Below are 19623 nucleotides of genomic sequence, written 5' to 3'. Positions count from 1 at the left end.
CACCTTGAAGAGATAATTACAAAACTACTACTGCTCTCTACCCAACTTAACTATCAACCGCACTGCAGCTGTGTTTTGATCAAGGAAAAAGCTAGGATCATAGAACGTCTGGTACTGGGACACTTGAAGAACAGCATCCCCCCCTCCTTGGACCACCACCAATTTGCCTATAGGGCAAACAGGTCGACGGAGGACGCAGTGTCACTGGCCCTCCACTCCACCCTGACACACCTTGACCAGCGGGACAGTTATGTGCGGATGCTATTCATAGATTATAGCTCCGCCTTTAACACCATCCACCCCCATAAACTAGTCACTAAGCTGGACTACCTGGGCCTCAACACACACCTGAGCAGCTGGGTCCTGGACTTTCTCACCGGCCGACCACAGACTGTGCGCATGGGGAGGCAGGTCTCCTCCAGCATCACCTTGAACATCGGTGCACCACAGGGCTGTGTGTTGAGCCCCTTCCTTTTCTCCCTCTACACTCTCGACTGCAAACCCACCCACGAGGCCAACACCATATTTAAGTTTGCAGATGACACCATCGTGGTAGGCAGGATCACGAGTAACAACGAGGCCGCCTACAGGACAGAGGTAGAGAACCTGGTGAGCTGGAGCCGTGAGAACAACCTGATCCTCAACGCAAAAAAAAACAAAGGAGATGATCCTGGACTTCAGGAGGAGACCGAAGACCTTCGTCCATCAGCCCATCACCATTAACGGCGAGACAGTGGAGGCTGTGCAGAACATCAGGTACCTCGGGGTCAACATCAGCCACGACCTGACCTGGACCGTCAACACCACGGCGACGGCCAAGAAAGGACTTCAAAGGCTTCACTTCCTGAGGTGCTTGAAGAGGGCACGTCTCCCACAACAGCTGCTGGTGAGCTTCTACAGGTCAGCCATTGAGTCAGTTCTTACATACTGCATCACAGTATGGTACTCTGGCTGTACCGCAGAGAACAGGAAAGCTCTCCAACGCGTCATCAAGACTGCTGAGAGGATCACTGGCACCCAGCTCCCCAGTCTGGAGGACATCTACCGGACCCGCTGCATCCGGAGGGTCAAGGGCATCATTAGAGACAGCACACACCCTGGACACTGTCTCTTCACCCTCCTGCCCTCAGGAAGACGATACAGGACACTGAGCGCCCGCACGACAAGACTGAAAAACAGCTTCTACCATAGAGCTGTGACACTACTGAACTCTATCCCCCTCCCACATTGATCCCCCCCCTCTCTCTCACACACCCGCCAATACTCCTGTATGTTTATGGTTATAGTTAAATTTTTTAATAGTTCTTTTTTTAAATTGTATTTTTATACTTATATTCCTGTGCAGCTGGAGGACTGCTCCAACAGAATTTCGTTGTCTTGTACAATGACAATAAAGATTATCTTATCTTATCTTATCTTCAGTTCAATTGTCCTCCTGCTGCTTCATTAAAAAAAAATCAAGGTCACATCTTTCATAAATTCAAGGTGCAGAATTAGGCCATTCGGCCCTTCAAGTCTACTCTGCCATTCAATCATGGCTGATCTATCTTTCCCTCACAACCCTATTCACCTGCCTTCGCTCCATAACCCCTGACATCCTTACTAATCAAGAAACTGTCAATCTCTGCCTTAAATCTATCCATTGACTTGGCCTCCACAGCCCTCTGTGGCAAAGAATCCCACAGATTTGCCACACTTCAGTCACTTGCCCTGTCCAATTCCCTAAATGTTAGCTCTTTTCTATGCCTGATAAAGAAAACACAAAGGCAGTATCTGAGACTGGACCAGCAATCACAGTTCTATTAGCTTTAAAATAACCATGAATAAGGACAGGAATGGTCCACAAAGTTCAAAATTGGAGCAAGGTCAACTTTCATGGTATTAGACAGGAACTTTCTAAAGTTGAATGAGTCATAGAGAGATACAGTGTGGAAACAGGCCCTTCGGCCCAACTTGCCCATACCGGCCAATATGTCCCAGCTACACGAGTCCCTCCTGCCTGCTTTTGGTCCATATCTCTCCAAATCTGTCTGACCATGCACCTGTCTATCTGTTTTTTAAATGTTGAGGTAGTACCTGCCTCAACTACCTCCTCTGGCAGCTTGTTCCATACATCCACCAACCTTGTGTGAAAAGTTACCCCTGAGATTCCTAATAAATCTTATCCCATTCACCTTAAACCGATGCCCTCTGGTCCTCGATTCACCTATTCTGGGCTAGAGACTCTGTGCATCTACCAGTTCTATACACTTCAATAAGATCACCCCCTCATCCTCCTGTGGTCCAAGGAATAGAGTCCCAGCCTAATCAACCTCTCTCTATAGCTCAAACCCTCTAGCCCTGACAACATCCTTGTAAATCTTCTCTGTACCCATTCCAGCTTGACATATTTTCTATAACATGGTGTCCAGAACTGAACATAATACTCTAAATGCTGCTTCACTAACATCTCATACAACTGCAACATGACCTCCCAACATCTATACTCGGAATAATGTAGGCTGTTGCAGACAAAGGAATGTCCAGAAACATGGGCAACAATAGGTCTGGCAGATAAGATTAAGGAGAATCCAAAGAGATGTTATAAATTTATTAAAGGAAAAAAGGGTAACTAGAGAGAGAATAGGAGCTCTCTGAAACCAAAGTGGTCATCTAAATGTGGAGCCACAGAAGATGGGCAAGGTCCTCAATGAATATTTCCCCTCGGTTTATACCGCAGAGAAAGACATGAAGATTTTTGCGACAGTTAATGGAGATGTCTTGAGGACATTTCACACAACAGTCAAGTATATATCCTGAGATGAATGAAGGCAGATGGACGTGGACATGTACTTCAGCAAAGCCGTTGATAAAGTTCTGCACAGTAAGTTGCTCTGGGAGGTTAGATCCCATGGGATCCAGGGAGAGCTATCTAAATGGATAAAGAATTGGCTTCATGGAAGGAAGCTGAGGTGGTTATGAAAGATTGCTTTTCGCATTCAAGTCCTGAGACTAGTGGTGCACCTCAAGTTTTGGTGCTAGCCTATTACTATTTGTCCCATCCATATCAACAATTTGGATGAGGATTGAACATGGAATAGTATAGTACAGGAACAATCCCTTCGGCTCTCAATATCTATGCCGAACATGATACCAAAATAAACTAATCTTATCTGCCAACACAAGATCCATAAGTTCTATTCATCCATATCCACTGCAAATCCATGTGCCTATCTGAATGCATCTTAAACGTCGCTATCATACCTGCCTCCACTGGCAGAACTTCCCGACACTTACCATCCTCTTATAAAACACATGCTCCACTTATCCCCTTTAAGTTTTGCCCCTCACCTGCTGAACAATAATAACATTAAAATCAAGACAATACGTCCAACTCTTCGTAACAACGGGAATTATTGGTAAAAGTTGAAATTCACAACTGATTCTATATAAATTACATCAGAAATTACTAAAACAAGCAACAAGTGCGGGCGCGACTTCCACTGACTGTACTGCTTTGGATTGTTTCAAAGGTAGAGATTACATCCACTGTACTTCGAGTACTTGTAGTCTCATGATTATTCTCCTTGCAAATTACAGGCCACAAACTTCTTACTGAACTTTATTTTAATGCACTCGGCAGCATACGGATCCCAGCATTACCTAAAATGCAACAACGCATCAACCACTCTATAGTCTCTATCACATCTTTACTCCTGGATAAAGAAACTAGAACTCTTGGAATAGTTCCAAAGTGTCCAGAAAGGTTAAGGCCGGGGGAGGGGGGGGGGGGGGGGGGGGGCTGCAATTTTTTAAAGTGTCATTCTCAATGCGCTTTTGGAAAATAAAGCAAACGCGATCTCCATCCATTCACTCGCACAAACATTACAAGCGCTGCTTTCTACCGCACGTCTCAGCGCACTGTATACCAAATCCGTTTCAAACATGCTTGGTTAACAGAGAGGGGGACATAAAGCACCTCACCGCTCGCGGGAGCTTGGAAGGTCCAGCAGCAAAATTAATGACTTGCTTCCCACTGTCTTCCATCGCGGCCGTGTAGAGACTGTGAACAAATGCTTCCTTTTACTCAAAGAGCTCTGCTCTATAATCTTTGCTTTCACTCGCCGCGATGAAAAAAGAACTCTCCCCGGGAGCTACAACACATCTACCTCTGCCTTCTGATTGGGTGCTTTCACATGGTGACCGATTTTTCCGCCTTCTAATTGGCTCTTCCCAAACTGGCGTGTAATCCAATTGGCTGCGCGCGGCTTGTGTGGCCCCAGGATCTCGCGTGATCGGAGCAGCTTTGTGCAAGAATTACATGGATTGCACAAGCCTTTGTGTTTGCTTGCAAAAAAGTAAACCCAGCCCCTTGCTGAATGTCTCAAGTGATAAACAACCCTTTTAGATTATACTTTTGCACAGATTATTCACAAATTGACAACATTTACTACTCGTAACCTTACGACTAAGATGGAAGATCTTTTTCCAGTTAAAAAGTATTTACATTCCCCTGAATTTATTTATACATGCGTGGAATATATGTTCCCTATGGATTCCTAAGAATAGGCACATGACTGTCTCAAAATCAGAGACACAAAGACCAGAGACTCCAACTGCTGGAAACCTGAGTAAAAAACAAACTAATGGAGGAACTCAGCTTGATTAGTACGGGTGTCAGAGGTTACGGGAGGAAGGCAGGAGAATGGGGTTAGGAGGTATAGATCAAACAACATTGAATGGCGGAGTAGACTTGATGGGCCAAATAGCCTAATTCTGCTCCTATCGCTTACAATCTTATGATCAGCGCATGAGTGGATATCCTGGAGGGGGATGGGTAGGACCTGTCCCCCCCCCCCCCCCCATGTTTTGATAGGTGGGAGACAATTCCCCCATGTTTTGTGAAACATGTTGCAGCAGATCCACCACCACAGCCTCCAAAGTCAGTTAGCTGGTAAGTCCACAGGCTCTGCAACCGGAGCCCTCAAGGTCGATTCCAGTTGGAGGCCGCCAGCTCCTAGAATCTAGCAGCCCGGGACTAGCTGCAGTTCCCAGGTCGGCTTGCCTGCCCCGGGACTGGCTGTAGTGCCCAGGTCAGCTCGCTTACCCCAGGTCAGCTCGCTTGCCCCAGGTCTGGCTGTAGTGCCCAGGTCGCCTGCATGCCCCAGGACTGGCTGTAGCGCCTGTAAGTTATTGGGGCAAACCCGGACTTGGATAAGGACATGGATATTTTAAAAGACAGATTTGCTGGCTGCAAGGGTAAACCCCCCCCCCCCCCCCCCCCCCAATCCACAGAAAGAATCAATTTCAAGTTTCAAACCCGTCTGGCCTGTGGACTTGGACATCACACAACGGTGTGAACAGGAAAGGCTGAGACGGAGATAACGAGATTCTCTTGGATACACAAAGGAAGGAACCAAGCCTCAGCAGACGGTGGTAAACAGGCCAGCACAAGCACAATCACCATTGGGGATGATAACGATCAGGCTGAGGGATCATGACATCAGCAAACCCCTTATCATCGGAAGCCTATTGTTTATGCCAGATCGAAACTGGGAAACATCAAAAGAACCCCTTCTATCCAGAGGACCACCTGGGGGTTTCAAAGGAAGCTCAGGCATAAAAGCCGAAGTCAAGCCAGAACTCTTCCTCTCTTCCTGCTCTTCCTGCTCTGCTGGACAGCTCGTGGGCCTGCATCGACTTAGCTGTGAGTATCCAGGTGACCTGGTGAACTTCCCGAAATAGGATAGAGGTCGAGAGGGAGTAAAATTGTGTTAAAAGTAAGTTTTACGACGTGCCCGATAGTCTTCTGTCCATAGTCTTAGTTTAAAGCATAAGTTTAGCCACTAATTGTGTAGTGTTGGTGAGATTCGATTTCTCATTGTTTAATAAAGCCTGTAAATTTTAGACTTGCTTTGAGTCCATCTTGGTTTCTGTTTTCTCTCATCAGCACACTCTGGTCAATTCAACCTTTTTATCATATCCCACCATAATTCCGAGGTCTAGAACCTAGGGGAATCCCTTTTGTGGAATAAAGGGAAATGCAAAACCCCTACAGAATGGCGACCGCGGCAGGACCTCGGTGGTTTGGGATATGTGATTTGCCAGAGGGGGTGAGAGAACGTAGCAAGATGGAGGAGAGAATCTCCTCTTATCTGTTTAAAAAGATCAATCTCACCAAACAATGGGTGATAGCACTGTTGAGACCAGAGCAGCCTGCAGCAGCTGCAGCTCAATGGACGGAAAGCAAAGCGTATAATAAAGGGCAGGAAAAGGCAGTTTGGCTAGCGTGCCTATCACAGCAGGTAGCAAAAATGCAGAGACAGGTAGATAGACTGGAAGAGCAACTGAGAGAAGCTAGAGAAAGGGAAGGGCTATCTGAGGAATGCAGTAAAGCCAGGCAGTGTATCTTGCAGGCGAGGGAGTCCCACAGAAATGCCCAGGAATTCCTCCAATGCCAGGTGGTAGAGGCAAAGGAGAGGGAACGGAACGCCCTGGAACTCCTGGCTCAGAGTACACAGAAGTGCAGGGAGCTGGAGGGAAAGTTCCAGGATATACAAGCAGCATACAGGGTGGCCCGTAGCGAGCTAGGGGATAGTGATCACGGGCCTTGCCAGGCGAGGATAGCGCAGCTGGAGGAGACTCTGTCCAAGACTAGGGGACGGGTTCACCTGGTAGGACCAGGGAGGTCCCCCGGGGGCAGAGGGCTTCCCTCAGCAGATGATTCCCCAGGGGTAAAGGGGAATAGACCGCCTCCTGAGGTGCCGGGGATAGGTCCGGGTCGGCAGGTGGGGTTCGGGTTGTCCGGGGAGGGACAGGCCCAAGGAGGGGCGGGAGAGCACCTTCAGTTAGTGGCTCCGCGCCATGTGTAGCACACCACGAGGTGGTGGGGTTACTGACCATGGTGGGAGAGCCAGGGGTAAAGGGGCAACAGCCCCGAGTAGGGCAGAAGTGCCCGGTACGGCAAAGGAAATATGGTCCCCCGGTAGGGCAGGCAGATAGGGGGCCCATAGAGAGTGATATCATCATTCCCCATGGGGCACATGTGCTGAGGTGGATGGTGGCTCAGGTTCCCAAGTTAACCAGGCGGGAGACCCGTCATTGTATTTTATGGAGGTGCAGCAGGCAGCCGACATAAACGATTGCGATGAGGTAGAACGGGTAAAGCTGCTACTGATGACCCTAGATTCATACCTATGCAAGGCGGTGACCTCCAGGGAAGGGGGAAGACCTGAAACATGGGTAGCGGCACAGACAGCGGTTCTGGAGGCCATGGGGTTGAATCAGGGTAGTCCTTTCACCAGGGTGGGGGAGACGGAGCAGCAGGTAGCTGAGTCCCCGGACATGTTCGCAGACAGGCTGTGGGCAGTGTATGAGGGAGCGTGTGGGATGCCTTTAGATAGGCAGAATTTAGATGGGAGAACAGCTCACTGGCTGAAGACTCTGGTGGCGAATTGCCTCCCGCGAGTTAGGGCAAAGGCCGAGCACTGGTTCGACCCAGCTGACCCAAACCTTAACGAGGCGGAGGTGATCAGGAAGCTCACCCTTGCGTATCGCAATGGGGAGAGAAGTGAGGAGGAGCCCTTTAAGGGCAAGGTGCACGAAATAGTACCGGCACCCCCCAAAGGGAGGCAGTGGAAACAGGAAGGCAGCCAGACCTCTTCCGAGATGAGGCCGGTGTGCTACGGGTGTTGGAAGCCCGGGCACTACAAGAGGGAGTGCAGAAACCTAAGTAGAGCAGTGGGGGATAGGACCCCGGTAACAATAGATATTAAAGATCTAATTACCTATTTGCAGTCAAAGGCGGGAGGGTCCGGACAGGTAGCCATGGCAACAGGCCAGGGTGCGCCCGTATCCGCACCCCCGGCACCTTTATGACTGCCAGCGAAACAGCCCACATTCCTATGCCCATTAGAGTGTGGCCCATGTGGGAGACCCTGGGTCAAGATGGAGGTCCAGGATGTGGTCGGGAGTTATCTGCTGGACATTGGTGCTTCCAGTAGCATTGTCCACACAGACAACCCCCGTACATCCCCTCTATCTAGTGGGGCGCCCTATAGTCCATGAGGCGAGGGAAATCAGAGGGCGGATTGCTTGGCCAGGGAAGGAGCCAAGAGTGGAAAAGCATGGGATCCCCATGAGGAAGGACAGGTAGCTGCAGCCAGGGAGCAGCCTCGAGAAAAGGAGAGTGCGGGAGTGGTTTTGGCCCCGGACCTGACCATGGTCCAGGCACAAGACCCCATTTTAAAGGCTGCCTCAGCAGCCATTTGCAGGCAGGAGAAGATAGAGGGACCGTATGGGGGTAAAGATCAGGAACAGACCCGGGTTGATGTGGAAACCGTAGGGGAGCCAGGCGAGTCCACAGGTAGTCAGCCTGAAGTAGCCGGCTGTGTTCCAGGGCGAGGACTGGAAGCAGCGGAGAAGGAAGCTGACTCCAGCCCTCCGCAGGCAGGTACCGTAGACTGCCTAAGAGAGGCAGAACTAGCAGAAGCAGAGGAGATGGAGGTATCACCTCTGGTGTGGGAACCCCCGGTCAGACGTAGGAGTGACAGGGTCACTAAACCCCCAGTAAGGTGGTCCCCATCCCTAATTAAACCTAGGGCTGGGGCCGGCCACAGGAGGGCCGGGAAGGAGAGTGGTCGAAACAGGGCACTACGGAATGCGGCTGGAGGGAGCCCAGTCTCCACAGGGAACGTAGGGGTATCTCGAAACCCCGTAGTGCAAAGGGAGGTGAGGGGCAGTCAGGCCCCTCGACAGGAGGAGTTCTGGCCTGCACGGGTGGGCCCACCAGAGGGGTGGCCCCAGCGTGACGGGGACCAGTTATGAGTTGGCCACCCGGAGACGGGTGGCGTTGTATATAGCATTGGTTTGTGTGTAAGTAGATGTAGTTAGCGTAATTAGATATAGGGTTTTGTATAGCTACAGGGGAGTACAGGGACAGACAGTACGGGATCAAAGGGATGTGCTGTGGAAAAGTTGACCACAACAGACAAAACAAAACCCCAAATGCCATTATTAGGCAGATAGCTCTGTGGAGACAAGGAGGTGTTTTGCTTTGTTTTCCAGATAAGTAGCCCCGCCGTATGGATGATGGCAACGATGTGCCTCCGGATGTGCGTGGCGCGTCGCGGGGACACGGAGGAGTACCCGCATGGTGCCCCCGCGAGACGGAATTATTATATCAGGCCCTGTTAAAAGACATGTTCCAGAAATTCCACAACCTGGATTTCGGGGACATAGACATAGAAGAGATGTACCGCGGGGGAGGGGATTTCACTTTGGGGCAAAGACGAGGGGTGGTTAACGACGGGTTTACAGCATTTAACACGGGGACGTCTATTATTAATAGCATGGACAACGTAGAACTGGCCTTGCAGATCAATCAGTTGAAGGGCCAGTTGCGAAAGGTTCTGGGGGAGGAAAATGCGGTGGTAGGATCGGGACTGCACGAAGAGGTGGCAATGACTCTACATCTAAAAGAAATCATAGCACAATTGGAGACACATGCAAAAACGATAAACGCTTTGATTAAAGAGGACCGGAATGCGTCCGATCAGGCTGCACAGAATGAGGTGTGTGAGCTGTATGGTGCGTGGTTGTTGGGGGAGGGGAGGAGCAACCTGGAAGACCTGAGGCAAGGTCGGGTCCCCTCCTGGATAAGCAACCAGCACCTAGCAGCGCTACACCCTTATAACAGCACTTTGAGTCCTTGTCAGCTTCGTGTGGCCTCCGAGGCCTACCCGGTAAAGGTGGATTGCGGAAAATCCAATCACACCATAATGGGAGTGGTCGTAAGAATCCCGGTGATGGGAACCTCGGCACGACCAGCTCCTCTGTACCGAGTGGAGAACGTGGGAGTTGTTCGTGGGGGGTGCATATTCGCTACGGGAAGGTCCCGCCCTATGTCATAGTGAGGGAGCAAGCTGTGACAGGCATTGACCTTTTGGGTTGTCGGAGCCGGGGAGCACAGGTAATCCTGTGTCCCCAGCACATGGGCGCTGAGGCTAGGCCTCAGTGTGGGTTCAGGACTGTTGGGGCACAGCCTATAAACTGCACCATGGAGGCGATGGCGGCAGACCATGTCCCTCCACAGGTGGCGTATATAGGCAGTGGGACGTACTGTGTCACCACAAGTGCCCAGCGGTATCAGCACGGTTCACAGCTGTGGTGCCCGATACCGCACAGCAGCTTCTGCTTTAAACCCAGGGCAGAAGTCCATGTGGCACAGCAGCGAATATTACCCATCCCGGAACCTTCTTCGGTTCACCTCTGGGTACGAGAAAATGTAACTGACTTATTTAACTATGTTGCCCATTTTGGGTATGATATTCCCCCAGTGAATGAAAAATTAAAAGAGTTGCTGGTGGCGGTCGAGTTGTCGCACAAACACTTCTTCTCCCTGGAACAAAAGACTCTGGATATCGCCAGGGAGATCGAAGAGATCAAGTCTCCAAGTTGGTGGGACCTGGAGTCCTGGATCATAGTACCAGCATGGGTCCGCATCGTGTCCCATGTTCTGATCATCTGCCAGATGATAATTGTGGTGTATTTGCTATGCATTAATTGCAATTTTAAAAGGCGGAGGAGGATGGCCAAATTACAACAGCTGGTAAATCGAGCCGCCCGACGTCACCGTAACGACACCCCATCACTGTAAAATGTCTGTACTCTAGTGCAATAGTTTTTGTACATAGGTTGTAATCCCTGCATTTTCAGGGAATGGTCGTGAGGGTACTGTATGGTTTGTGGGATTGATGTAAAGTAAAAGGTGTATAGTGTAAGTTAATGTGCTTCGAGGGCCTAGTTTAGCGATTAAGGGGGCTTTCGGGGTACATAATTTCACCTTCTCACCAGGAGTGTTTACAGCTCTTGAGGCTGGAGGATTGCCCACTAACTTTGTCAATCGACACGGTCCGTGCAAGCCTGGACGTATCGTAGGGGCATGTAAGTTATTGGGGCAAACCCGGACTTGGATAAGGACATGGATATTTTAAAAGACAGATTTGCTGGCTGCAAGGGAAACCCCCCCCCCCCCCCCCCCCCCCCCAATCCACAGAAAGAATCAATTTCAAGTTTCAAACCCGTCTGGCCTGTGGACTTGGACATCACACAACGGTGTGAACAGGAAAGGCTGAGACGGAGATAACGAGATTCTCTTGGATACACAAAGGAAGGAACCAAGCCTCGGCAGACGGTGGTAAACAGGCCAGCACAAGCACAATCACCATCGGGGATGATAACGATCAGGCTGAGGGATCATGACATCAGCAAACCCCTTATCATCGGAAGCCTATTGTTCATGCCAGATCAAAACTGGGAAACATCAAAAGAACCCCTTCTATCCAGAGGACCACCTGGGGGTTTCAAAGGAAGCTCAGGTATAAAAGCCGAAGTCAAGCCAGAACTCTTCCTCTCTTCCTGCTCTTCCTGCTCTGCTGGACAGCTCGTGGGCCTGCATCGACTTAGCTGTGAGTATCCTGGTGACCTGGTGAACTTCCCGAAATAGGATAGAGGTCGAGGGGGAGTAAAATTGTGTTAAAAGTAAGTTTTACGACGTGCCCGATAGTCTTCTGTCCATAGTCTTAGTTTAAAGCATAAGTTTAGCCACTAATTGTGTAGTGTTGGTGAGATTCGATTTCTCATTGTTTAATAAAGCCTGTAAATTTTAGACTTGCTTTGAGTCCATCTTGGTTTCTGTTTTCTCTCATCGGCACACTCTGGTCAATTCAACCTTTTTATCATATCCCACCATAATTCCGAGGTCTAGAACCTAGGGGAATCCCTTTTGTGGAATAAAGGGAAAAGCAAAACCCCTACAGCGCCCAAGTCAGCTCGCCTGCCCCACACTCCATAGACTTGCAGGTTTGTAGGTTAAGTGCTTCGGTAAATTGTGAATTGTCCCTAGTGTGTCGGATGGTGCTCGTGTACGGGGTGATTGCTGGTTGGCGCGGACACGGTGGGCCAAAGGACCTGCAGTTCTCAGGTCGCCTGCGCTAGTCGGCTCGCCTGCCCCGGGACTGGCTGTAGCACCCAGGTCAGTTGACAGGTCTGGCTGTAGCACCCAGGTCCCCTGTGTGCACCGGGACTGGCTGTAGCGCCCAGGTCAGCTCGCCTCCCCCCGGACTGGCTGCAGTTCCCAGGTCGGCTGGCAGGATCCGGCCCGTGGGCCGTAGGTTGCCGACCCCCGTCCTAGATGTTAGGCCTCATTGTGCCCCCCACCATGTTTTGAAAGTAATTTCCGCCCATCAGCGGGTTAAGCAGCATCTATGCAGGGAAATAGACTACCATCCGGATTTGGACACGTGATGAAGTAGAGGAGTGATAGCTGGTAGAAAGAGATGAGGGGAAGGAGTGGAGCAAGAGCAAGCAAGTGATAGGTGGATCCAGGTGAGAAGGGGTTGATTAGCAGATGAGTCAGGTAGAGGAAGAAGATGAGAGCCTATGCTATCAGATGGCAGATACTAGTATGGATAGCTGAATGGTTGGATGGCAGAAGGCAAAGTGGCAATAAAGGGGGCTTTTCTGGTTGGCTGCCACTGACTAGTGGTGTTCCGCAGGGGTCGGTGCTGGGGCTGCCACTCTTCGCGTTGTACATCAATGATTTGGATGAGAGGATTGAAGGCTTTGTGGTCAAGTTTGCAGATGATACGAAGATAGGTGGAGGGGCAGGTAGTGTAGAGAAAGCAAGGACTCTGCAGAAGGACTTGGACAGGTTGAGAGCGTGGGCTGAGAAGTGGCAGATGGAATACAGCGTAGAAAAGTGTGGAGTCACGGATTTTGGTTGTAGGAATAAAGGCGTAGACTATTTTCTAAATGGGGAGAGAATAAGCGAGTTGGGTATTCCGAAAAACGCAAGGAATCATGGGATTTGTCAAAAGTCGCTCGATACAAACATTCTCGGCAACTGTGTTGCTGCATGGACACGGACCTGCGTTTCATCCGTAGTCATGATTGAACCCGGGTTTCCGGCGCTGCAAGCACTGAATTGCTACAGGACAGTCCCCGTCCCTGTCACCTCCCTAGTGTCCCATCCCTGTCCAGGGACAGCCGGAGATGTCCGGGGTAACCTTGGATTGACGGGACACCGGCCCATGCTTACAGCCAGCATGGATAAGAAGCGCTAACTCCAGCTCAACTCTGCCTGTTCCGCCAGGTTAATTGACAGCCCTAGATTGATGGGAGCAGTGGAGTTAGCGCTTCTTCTCCACGCTGGCTGTGAGCCTGAATCGGTGTCCCGTCAATCCAGGGCTGTCGGTTAACCCGATGGGTCAGGCAGAGTTGAGCTGGAGTTAGCGCTTCTTCTCTGCACTGGCTGTAAGCCTGGGCCAGTGTCCCATCAATCCAGGGTCACCCTGGACATCTCCGGCCGTCCCCGTACAGGGATGGGACACTCGGGAGGGGACGGGTAAGGTCCAGTAGAAATTCCACAGCGCTTGCAGCGCCGCAGACCCGGGTTCGATCATGACCATGGATGCGACCTTGGTAAGGCCATCAAAAAGGCCAAAAGGGACTTCTGCTCCAAACTGGAGGACGAGACAGATGTTCGGCAGCTGTGGCAGGGTCTGAATGCAATCACCTCCTACAAGGCAAAACCAGGAGGCAGCTCGAATGCCGGTGTAACATCACTCCCTGACGAGCTCAATGCGTTTTACGCACGCTTTGACAGGGAGAATACTGATGTGCCTTCCCGATCCCCCATTCGCTGTGATGGCATTTCAGTCTCAGTCACAGAGGCCGATGTCAGGAAATCCTTCAGAGGGGTGAACCCCCGAAAAGCACCTGGACCTGATGGTATACCCGGCCGTGTTCTAAAAACCTGTGCGGACCAACTGGCGGGAGTTTTTACGGACATTTTCAACCTCTCACTTCTGAGGTCTGAGGTCCCCACCTGCTTTAAAAGGGCATCAATTATACCGGTGCCCAAGAAGAGTAAGGTGACCTGCCTCAATGACTATCGACCAGTGGCACTAACGCCGGTGGTGATGAAGTGCTTTGAGAGGTTGATCATGGAGCAAATCAACTCCTACATCGACAAAAACCTGGACCCACTGCAGTTCGCGTACCGCCACAACAGATCAACGGTGGATGCGATCTCGCTGGCCCTCCACTCCGCACTGGACCACTTGGACAACAAAAACTCATATGTCAGGCTGTTATTCATTGATTACAGCTCGGCATTTAACACAATCATCCCCTCCAAACTGGTTACCAAACTCGCAGAACTGGGTCTCTGCGCATCCCTCTGCAACTGGATCCTCGACTTCCTCGTCCACAGACCACAGTCTGTTCGTATTGGTGGAAATGTGTCAGCCTCAATAACAATCAGCACGGGAGCACCTCAAGGCTGCGTGCTCAGCCCCCTGCTGTACTCACTCTATACCCATGACTGCGTAGCGAACCACAGTGCGAACTCCATCATCAAGTTCGCTGACGACACCACTATTGTGGGGCGTATCACTGATGGGGATGAGTCAGAGTACAGAAGAGAGATCGAGCAACTGTCCATATGGTGCCAGCGCAATAACCTGGCCCTGAACACCAGCAAAACCAAGGAACTGATTGTGGACTTTGGAAGGAGTAGGAGGGGGACCCACAGCCCCATTTATATCAACGGGTCGATGGTTGAAAGGGTCAAGAACTTCAAATTCTTGGGGGTGCACACCTCTGAAGATCTTTCCTGGTCCGAGAACACTAACGCAATTATCAAAAAAGCTCATCAGCGCCTCTACTTCCTGAGAAGATTACGGAGAGTCGGATTGTCAAGGAAGACTCTCTCTAACTTCTACAGGTGCACAGTCGAGAGCATGCTGACCGGTTGCATCGTGGCTTGGTTCAGAAATTTGAGCGCCCTGGAGAGGAAAAGACTACAAAAAGTAGTAAACACTGCCCAGTCCATCATCGGCTCTGACCTTCCTTCCATCGAGGGGATTTATCGCAGTCGCTGCCTCAAAAAGGCTGGCAGTATCATCAAAGACCCACACCATCCTGGCCACACACTCATCTCCCTGCTACCTTCAGGTAGAAGGTACAGGAGCCTGAAGACTGCAACAACCAGGTTCAGGAATAGCTACTTCCCCTCAGCCATCAGGCTATTAAACCTGGCTCGGACAAAACTCAGATTATTAGCAACCACTTTCTGTTATTTGCACTACCAGTTTATTTATTCATGTGTGTATATATTTATATCATGGTATATGGACACATTGATCTGTTTTCTAGTAAATGCCTACTATTTTCTGTGTGCTTAACAAAGCAAGAATTTCATTGTCCTATACAGGGACACATGACAATAAACTCACTTGAACTTGAACTTGAACTTGAAACACAGGTCTGTGTCCATGCAGCAGCATAGTTGCCGAGAATGTTTGCATCAAGTTACCTATGACCTGGGCATGCGCAGTCAGAATACCGAACTCACTTATTCAGAAATCGGAGGTGCAAAGTACTGGTGCAGGATTCCCAAAAAGTTAATTTGCAAGTTGAATCAGTAGTATGGAATGCGAATGTAATGCGAATGCAGTTAATTGTTCTTGTTCTACTGATAAGAATAACATTAGCTGCCCACTAGCCTGTACAATTCTCTATTCAAATAAATTGGGTTACATAAATGTAATATTATCTCAACCATCTGTTTAATATGTTATTTCAATAGCAACAACAAAGAATAAAAACCTAAGTATCGGTGAACTGTAAATAATGTTTAAGGGGTAAAGTAGCCAAAGCATGCAACAGAAAAAATCTGACCAACAAAGCGGTAAAAAAAATCACTGAATTCAGGGGGAAAGGTCATGTTAATATGCAGTATCCCATCGGATACAAGATTGGCTTGAAGGGGGGAGACAGAGGGTATTGGTAGTGGGTTGTTTTTTTCAGACTGGAGGCTTGTAACGAATAGTGTGCCAGAGGGATCGTTGCCGGGTCCAACATTATTCTTTATTTTAAATAATGATTTGGATGTCTTTGTAGATGGCATGGTTATTAAGTATGCAGATGACACTAAAATAGGTGTTGAATTTTATCCGATTACATTGAGACTTTGAACAATGGAGCCAATGGGCTGAGGTACAGCAGATGGAGTTTAATTCAGACAAATGCATGGTGTAGGAAACCTATTCTTTTTTGACTTCCCTATATGCTTTTACCATCCTCTTTTGCACAATTGTTCAAGTGGATGGATGAGACCATGTTCATCTGGTTCCATTCTTGTCAACCCAGAGAGCCATTAGTAATGGGTAATGGCCATAGATTCAGCTGTATAGCATCTCCTCCTGTGCATGCACAATTATTTCTGGTCATCAGGGGGGCACAGTAGTGCCGCGGTAGAGTTGCTGCTTTACAGCGCCAAAGACCCGGGTTCGATCACGACTACGGGTGTTGTCTGTACGGAGTTTGTACATTCTCCCCTTGACCGCGTGGGTTTTCTCCGAGATCTTCGGTTTCCTCTCACACTCCAAAAGACATACAGGTATGTAGGTTAATTGGCTTGGTGTATGTGTACATTTTCCCCAGTGTGCGTTGGATAGTATTAACGCACGGGGATCGCTGATCAGCGTGGACTCCATTGTACCGGTACCTAAAAATGCCTCCCCAGCCTGTCTGAATGACTACCGTCCGGTGGCCCTCACCTCGGTAGTCATGAAATGCTTTGAGAGGCTGGTAAATAAACACATCTGCGCCTTCCTCCCTCGCAACATGGACCCGTTACAATTCGCATACCGTCCGAACAGATCCACGGACGATGCGGTCTCCCAGGTCTTGCACACCGCTTTCTCTCATCTTGACAGCCAGAAGGGGGGCTATGTGAGGATGCTGTTCATAGACTTCAGTTCAGCCTTCAACACGGTAGGCCCCACCAGACTGGCCGAGAAGCTACTAGAATTAGGGCTCAACACCCCCCTGTGTGCCTGGATCCTGGACTTTCTCACCAGGCCCCAGGTAGTCAAGATGGGAGAGAATACATCGAAGTCCCTCACCCTGAGCACAGGATCCCCCCAGAGATGCGTACTCAGCCCCCTATTGTACTCCCTGTACACACATGACTGTGTGGCTAGGTTCAGCTCCAACTCAATAATCAAGTTTGCTGATGACACTGTGGTGTTGGGCCTGATCTCAGACAATGATGAGAAGGCCTACCGGGAGGAGGTGGCTGATCTGGCACTCTGGTGTCAGGACAACAGCCTCCTCTTGAACATCAAAAAAACTAAGGAGCTGATCGTGGACTTTAGGAGGGCACATCATCCGAGGACGTACACACCATTGAGGATAAATGGGGATCCTGTGGATAGGGTGAGCTGCTTTAAATACCTGGGAGTCCACATCTCCGAGGATATGACATGGATATATCACACGCTGCAACACTGGTGAGTAAGGCAAGGCAGCGCCTTTACCACCTCAGGCAATTGAGGAAATTCAGAATGTCTCCGAGGATCCTCCAATGCTTCTACTCAGCGGCTGTGGAAAACATCTTATCCGGAAATATCACAATCTGGTTTGGCAATTGCTCTGCCCAGGACAAGAAGGCTCTGCAGAGAGTAGTGCGTTCGGCCGAACGCACTATGGGAACTTCACTCACCCCTCTGCAGGAACTATACATCAGGAGGTGCAACTCCAGAGCCAATAAGATCATGGGAGACCCCTTCCACCCCTGCAACGGACTGTTCCAGCTGTTACGGTCAGGAAAACGCCTCTGTTGCCATGCTGTGAGAACGGAGAGGTTGAGAAGGAGTTTCTTCCCAGAGGCCATTAGGACTGTAAACTTCTATCTCACCAGGGACTAACTTTACTGTACCATTCTACTGTTTTTTTTTAATTACTGTTTTTTTCCCTTTTTCCTTCCGCCCACAATATTTAATATGTAAAAGAATATGTGATTCTGTTCCATTCTGTTTGTAGTTTGTTTGTTTGTTTGTTTGTTTTTTGCACAAAGTCCACGAGCATTGCCACTTTTCATTTCACTGCACATCTCGTATGTGTATGTGACGAATAAACTTGACTTGACTTGACTCAGTGGGCCGAAGGGCCTGTTTCTGCGCTGTATCTCTAAAAGCTAAAATAAATCTCCAAGTACCTATTCATGACCTGACAGGCAACTTTTTCCACACAGAGGGTGATGCAAACATTGAACGAGCCACCAGAAGAAATGGTAGAGACATTTGGTCAGAAGACACTTGGTCAGATACACCAATAGGAAAGGTTTGGAGGGCCAAGTGCAGACATGGGGATGGCTTGGTTAAGCTACTTGGTTAGCATGGACAAATTGAACCGAAGGGCCCGCTTCCATGCTGTATAACAGCTCCATAACCAACAGCTTACACCTGCATTAAAAATTGATACCTCCTCCCTATTCCTATCATAAAGGGCGCATAAGCACAATCTATTTTCCTACTGCTTCCCCTTATCAATTCACGTACATTCCAATTTTCTCCTACATTCACCTCTCCAACCATAGCATGGATCCTAATTGGACATACAGTAGCTTGCTTGAAAATGTGCAATGCCGAGCTGCATCAGAGGCCTTAGACTTCAGGAGTAACCAATTTTTTGCACTAGAATTTCTTGGCAATAGTACTATAAGTTAACAGAAGAAATGTGCAATTCAGAAGATCTCTTTTGTCCAAATACCGTAACACAAAGTAAGATTTAATTGGGATATTAATCCAATTGTTCTTCCCACCATTATTATTTTTTTGCGGGCGCTGGCGGCGAGGGGCATAAAAGGTCTAATGCCACCGAGTCCGCGCCGACCAGCGATCCCCACACATTAACACTGCCCTACACACACTAGGGACGATTTTTTTCTGGACTTGTTTCTGAACATAGAAAGCAATATAATCTAGATGTGGACAATTCTTCTTTGAAATCCGCTATTGAGACCAGTACCTTTCCACATAAATAGGTTTAGCAAACAAACACATGTCAAAGCGTACTATATGTGTAGGAAGATGCTGGTTTAAACTGTAGACACAAAAAGCTGGAGTAACTCAGAGGGACAGGCAGCATCACTGGACTGAAGAAGGATCTCAACCCGAAATGTCACCCCTTCCTTCTCTCCAGAGATGCTGCCTGTCTCGTCGAAGCTTACCATAGTCGTTCCCAATCTAAGGTATACAAGATAGCAGGATTTTCATGTACCAATAATATTGAGGTAATTTGGTTATAAAGTTCACAATATTATTTTTTAATTAGCTGCCCAAGGTAGAGGACTGCATTGGATCCTGTCCTAATATAACCATATAACAATTACAGCACGGAAACAGGCCATCTCGACCCCTCTAGTCCGTGCCGAACACATAATCTCCCCTAGTCCCATATACCTGCGCTCAGACCATAACCCTCCATTCCTTTCCCATCCATATAACTATCCAATTTATTTTTAAATGATAAAAACGAACCTGCCTCCACCACCTTCACTGGAAGCTCATTCCACACAGCTACCACTCTCTGAGTAAAGAAGTTCCCCCTCATGTTACCCCTAAACTTCAGTCCCTTAATTCTCAAGTCGTCCCCTTGTTTGAATCTTCCCTACTCTCAGTGGGAAAAGCTTTTCCACGTCAACTCTGTCTATCCCTCTCATCATTTTAAAAACCTCTATCAAGTCCCCCCTTAACCTTCTGCGCTCCAAAGAATAAAGCCCTAACTTGTTCA

At 49.0% G+C, this 19623-nt stretch overlaps 1 protein-coding gene across 1 annotated transcript in view; it reads right to left on the bottom strand.

Moving 5' to 3' along the window:
* The window catches only part of psat1 (phosphoserine aminotransferase 1), a 29614-nt gene extending 25460 nt beyond the window's left edge, over nt 1-4154 (bottom strand). Inside the window, exon 1 of the mRNA XM_033017594.1 lies at nt 3964-4154. Coding sequence (XP_032873485.1) covers nt 3964-4026 — 63 coding nt within the window. The 5' untranslated portion in view covers nt 4027-4154. The remainder of the gene's footprint in view (nt 1-3963) is intronic.
* Between the last annotated feature and the right edge of the window lie 15469 nt (nt 4155-19623).

This window comes from Amblyraja radiata, chromosome 3 (genome assembly GCF_010909765.2).
Source record: "Amblyraja radiata isolate CabotCenter1 chromosome 3, sAmbRad1.1.pri, whole genome shotgun sequence".
Taxonomy (NCBI): domain Eukaryota; kingdom Metazoa; phylum Chordata; class Chondrichthyes; order Rajiformes; family Rajidae; genus Amblyraja; species Amblyraja radiata.
Note: the sequence above shows the minus strand (reverse complement) of the source record. Positions and strands in the feature narration are given on the sequence as shown.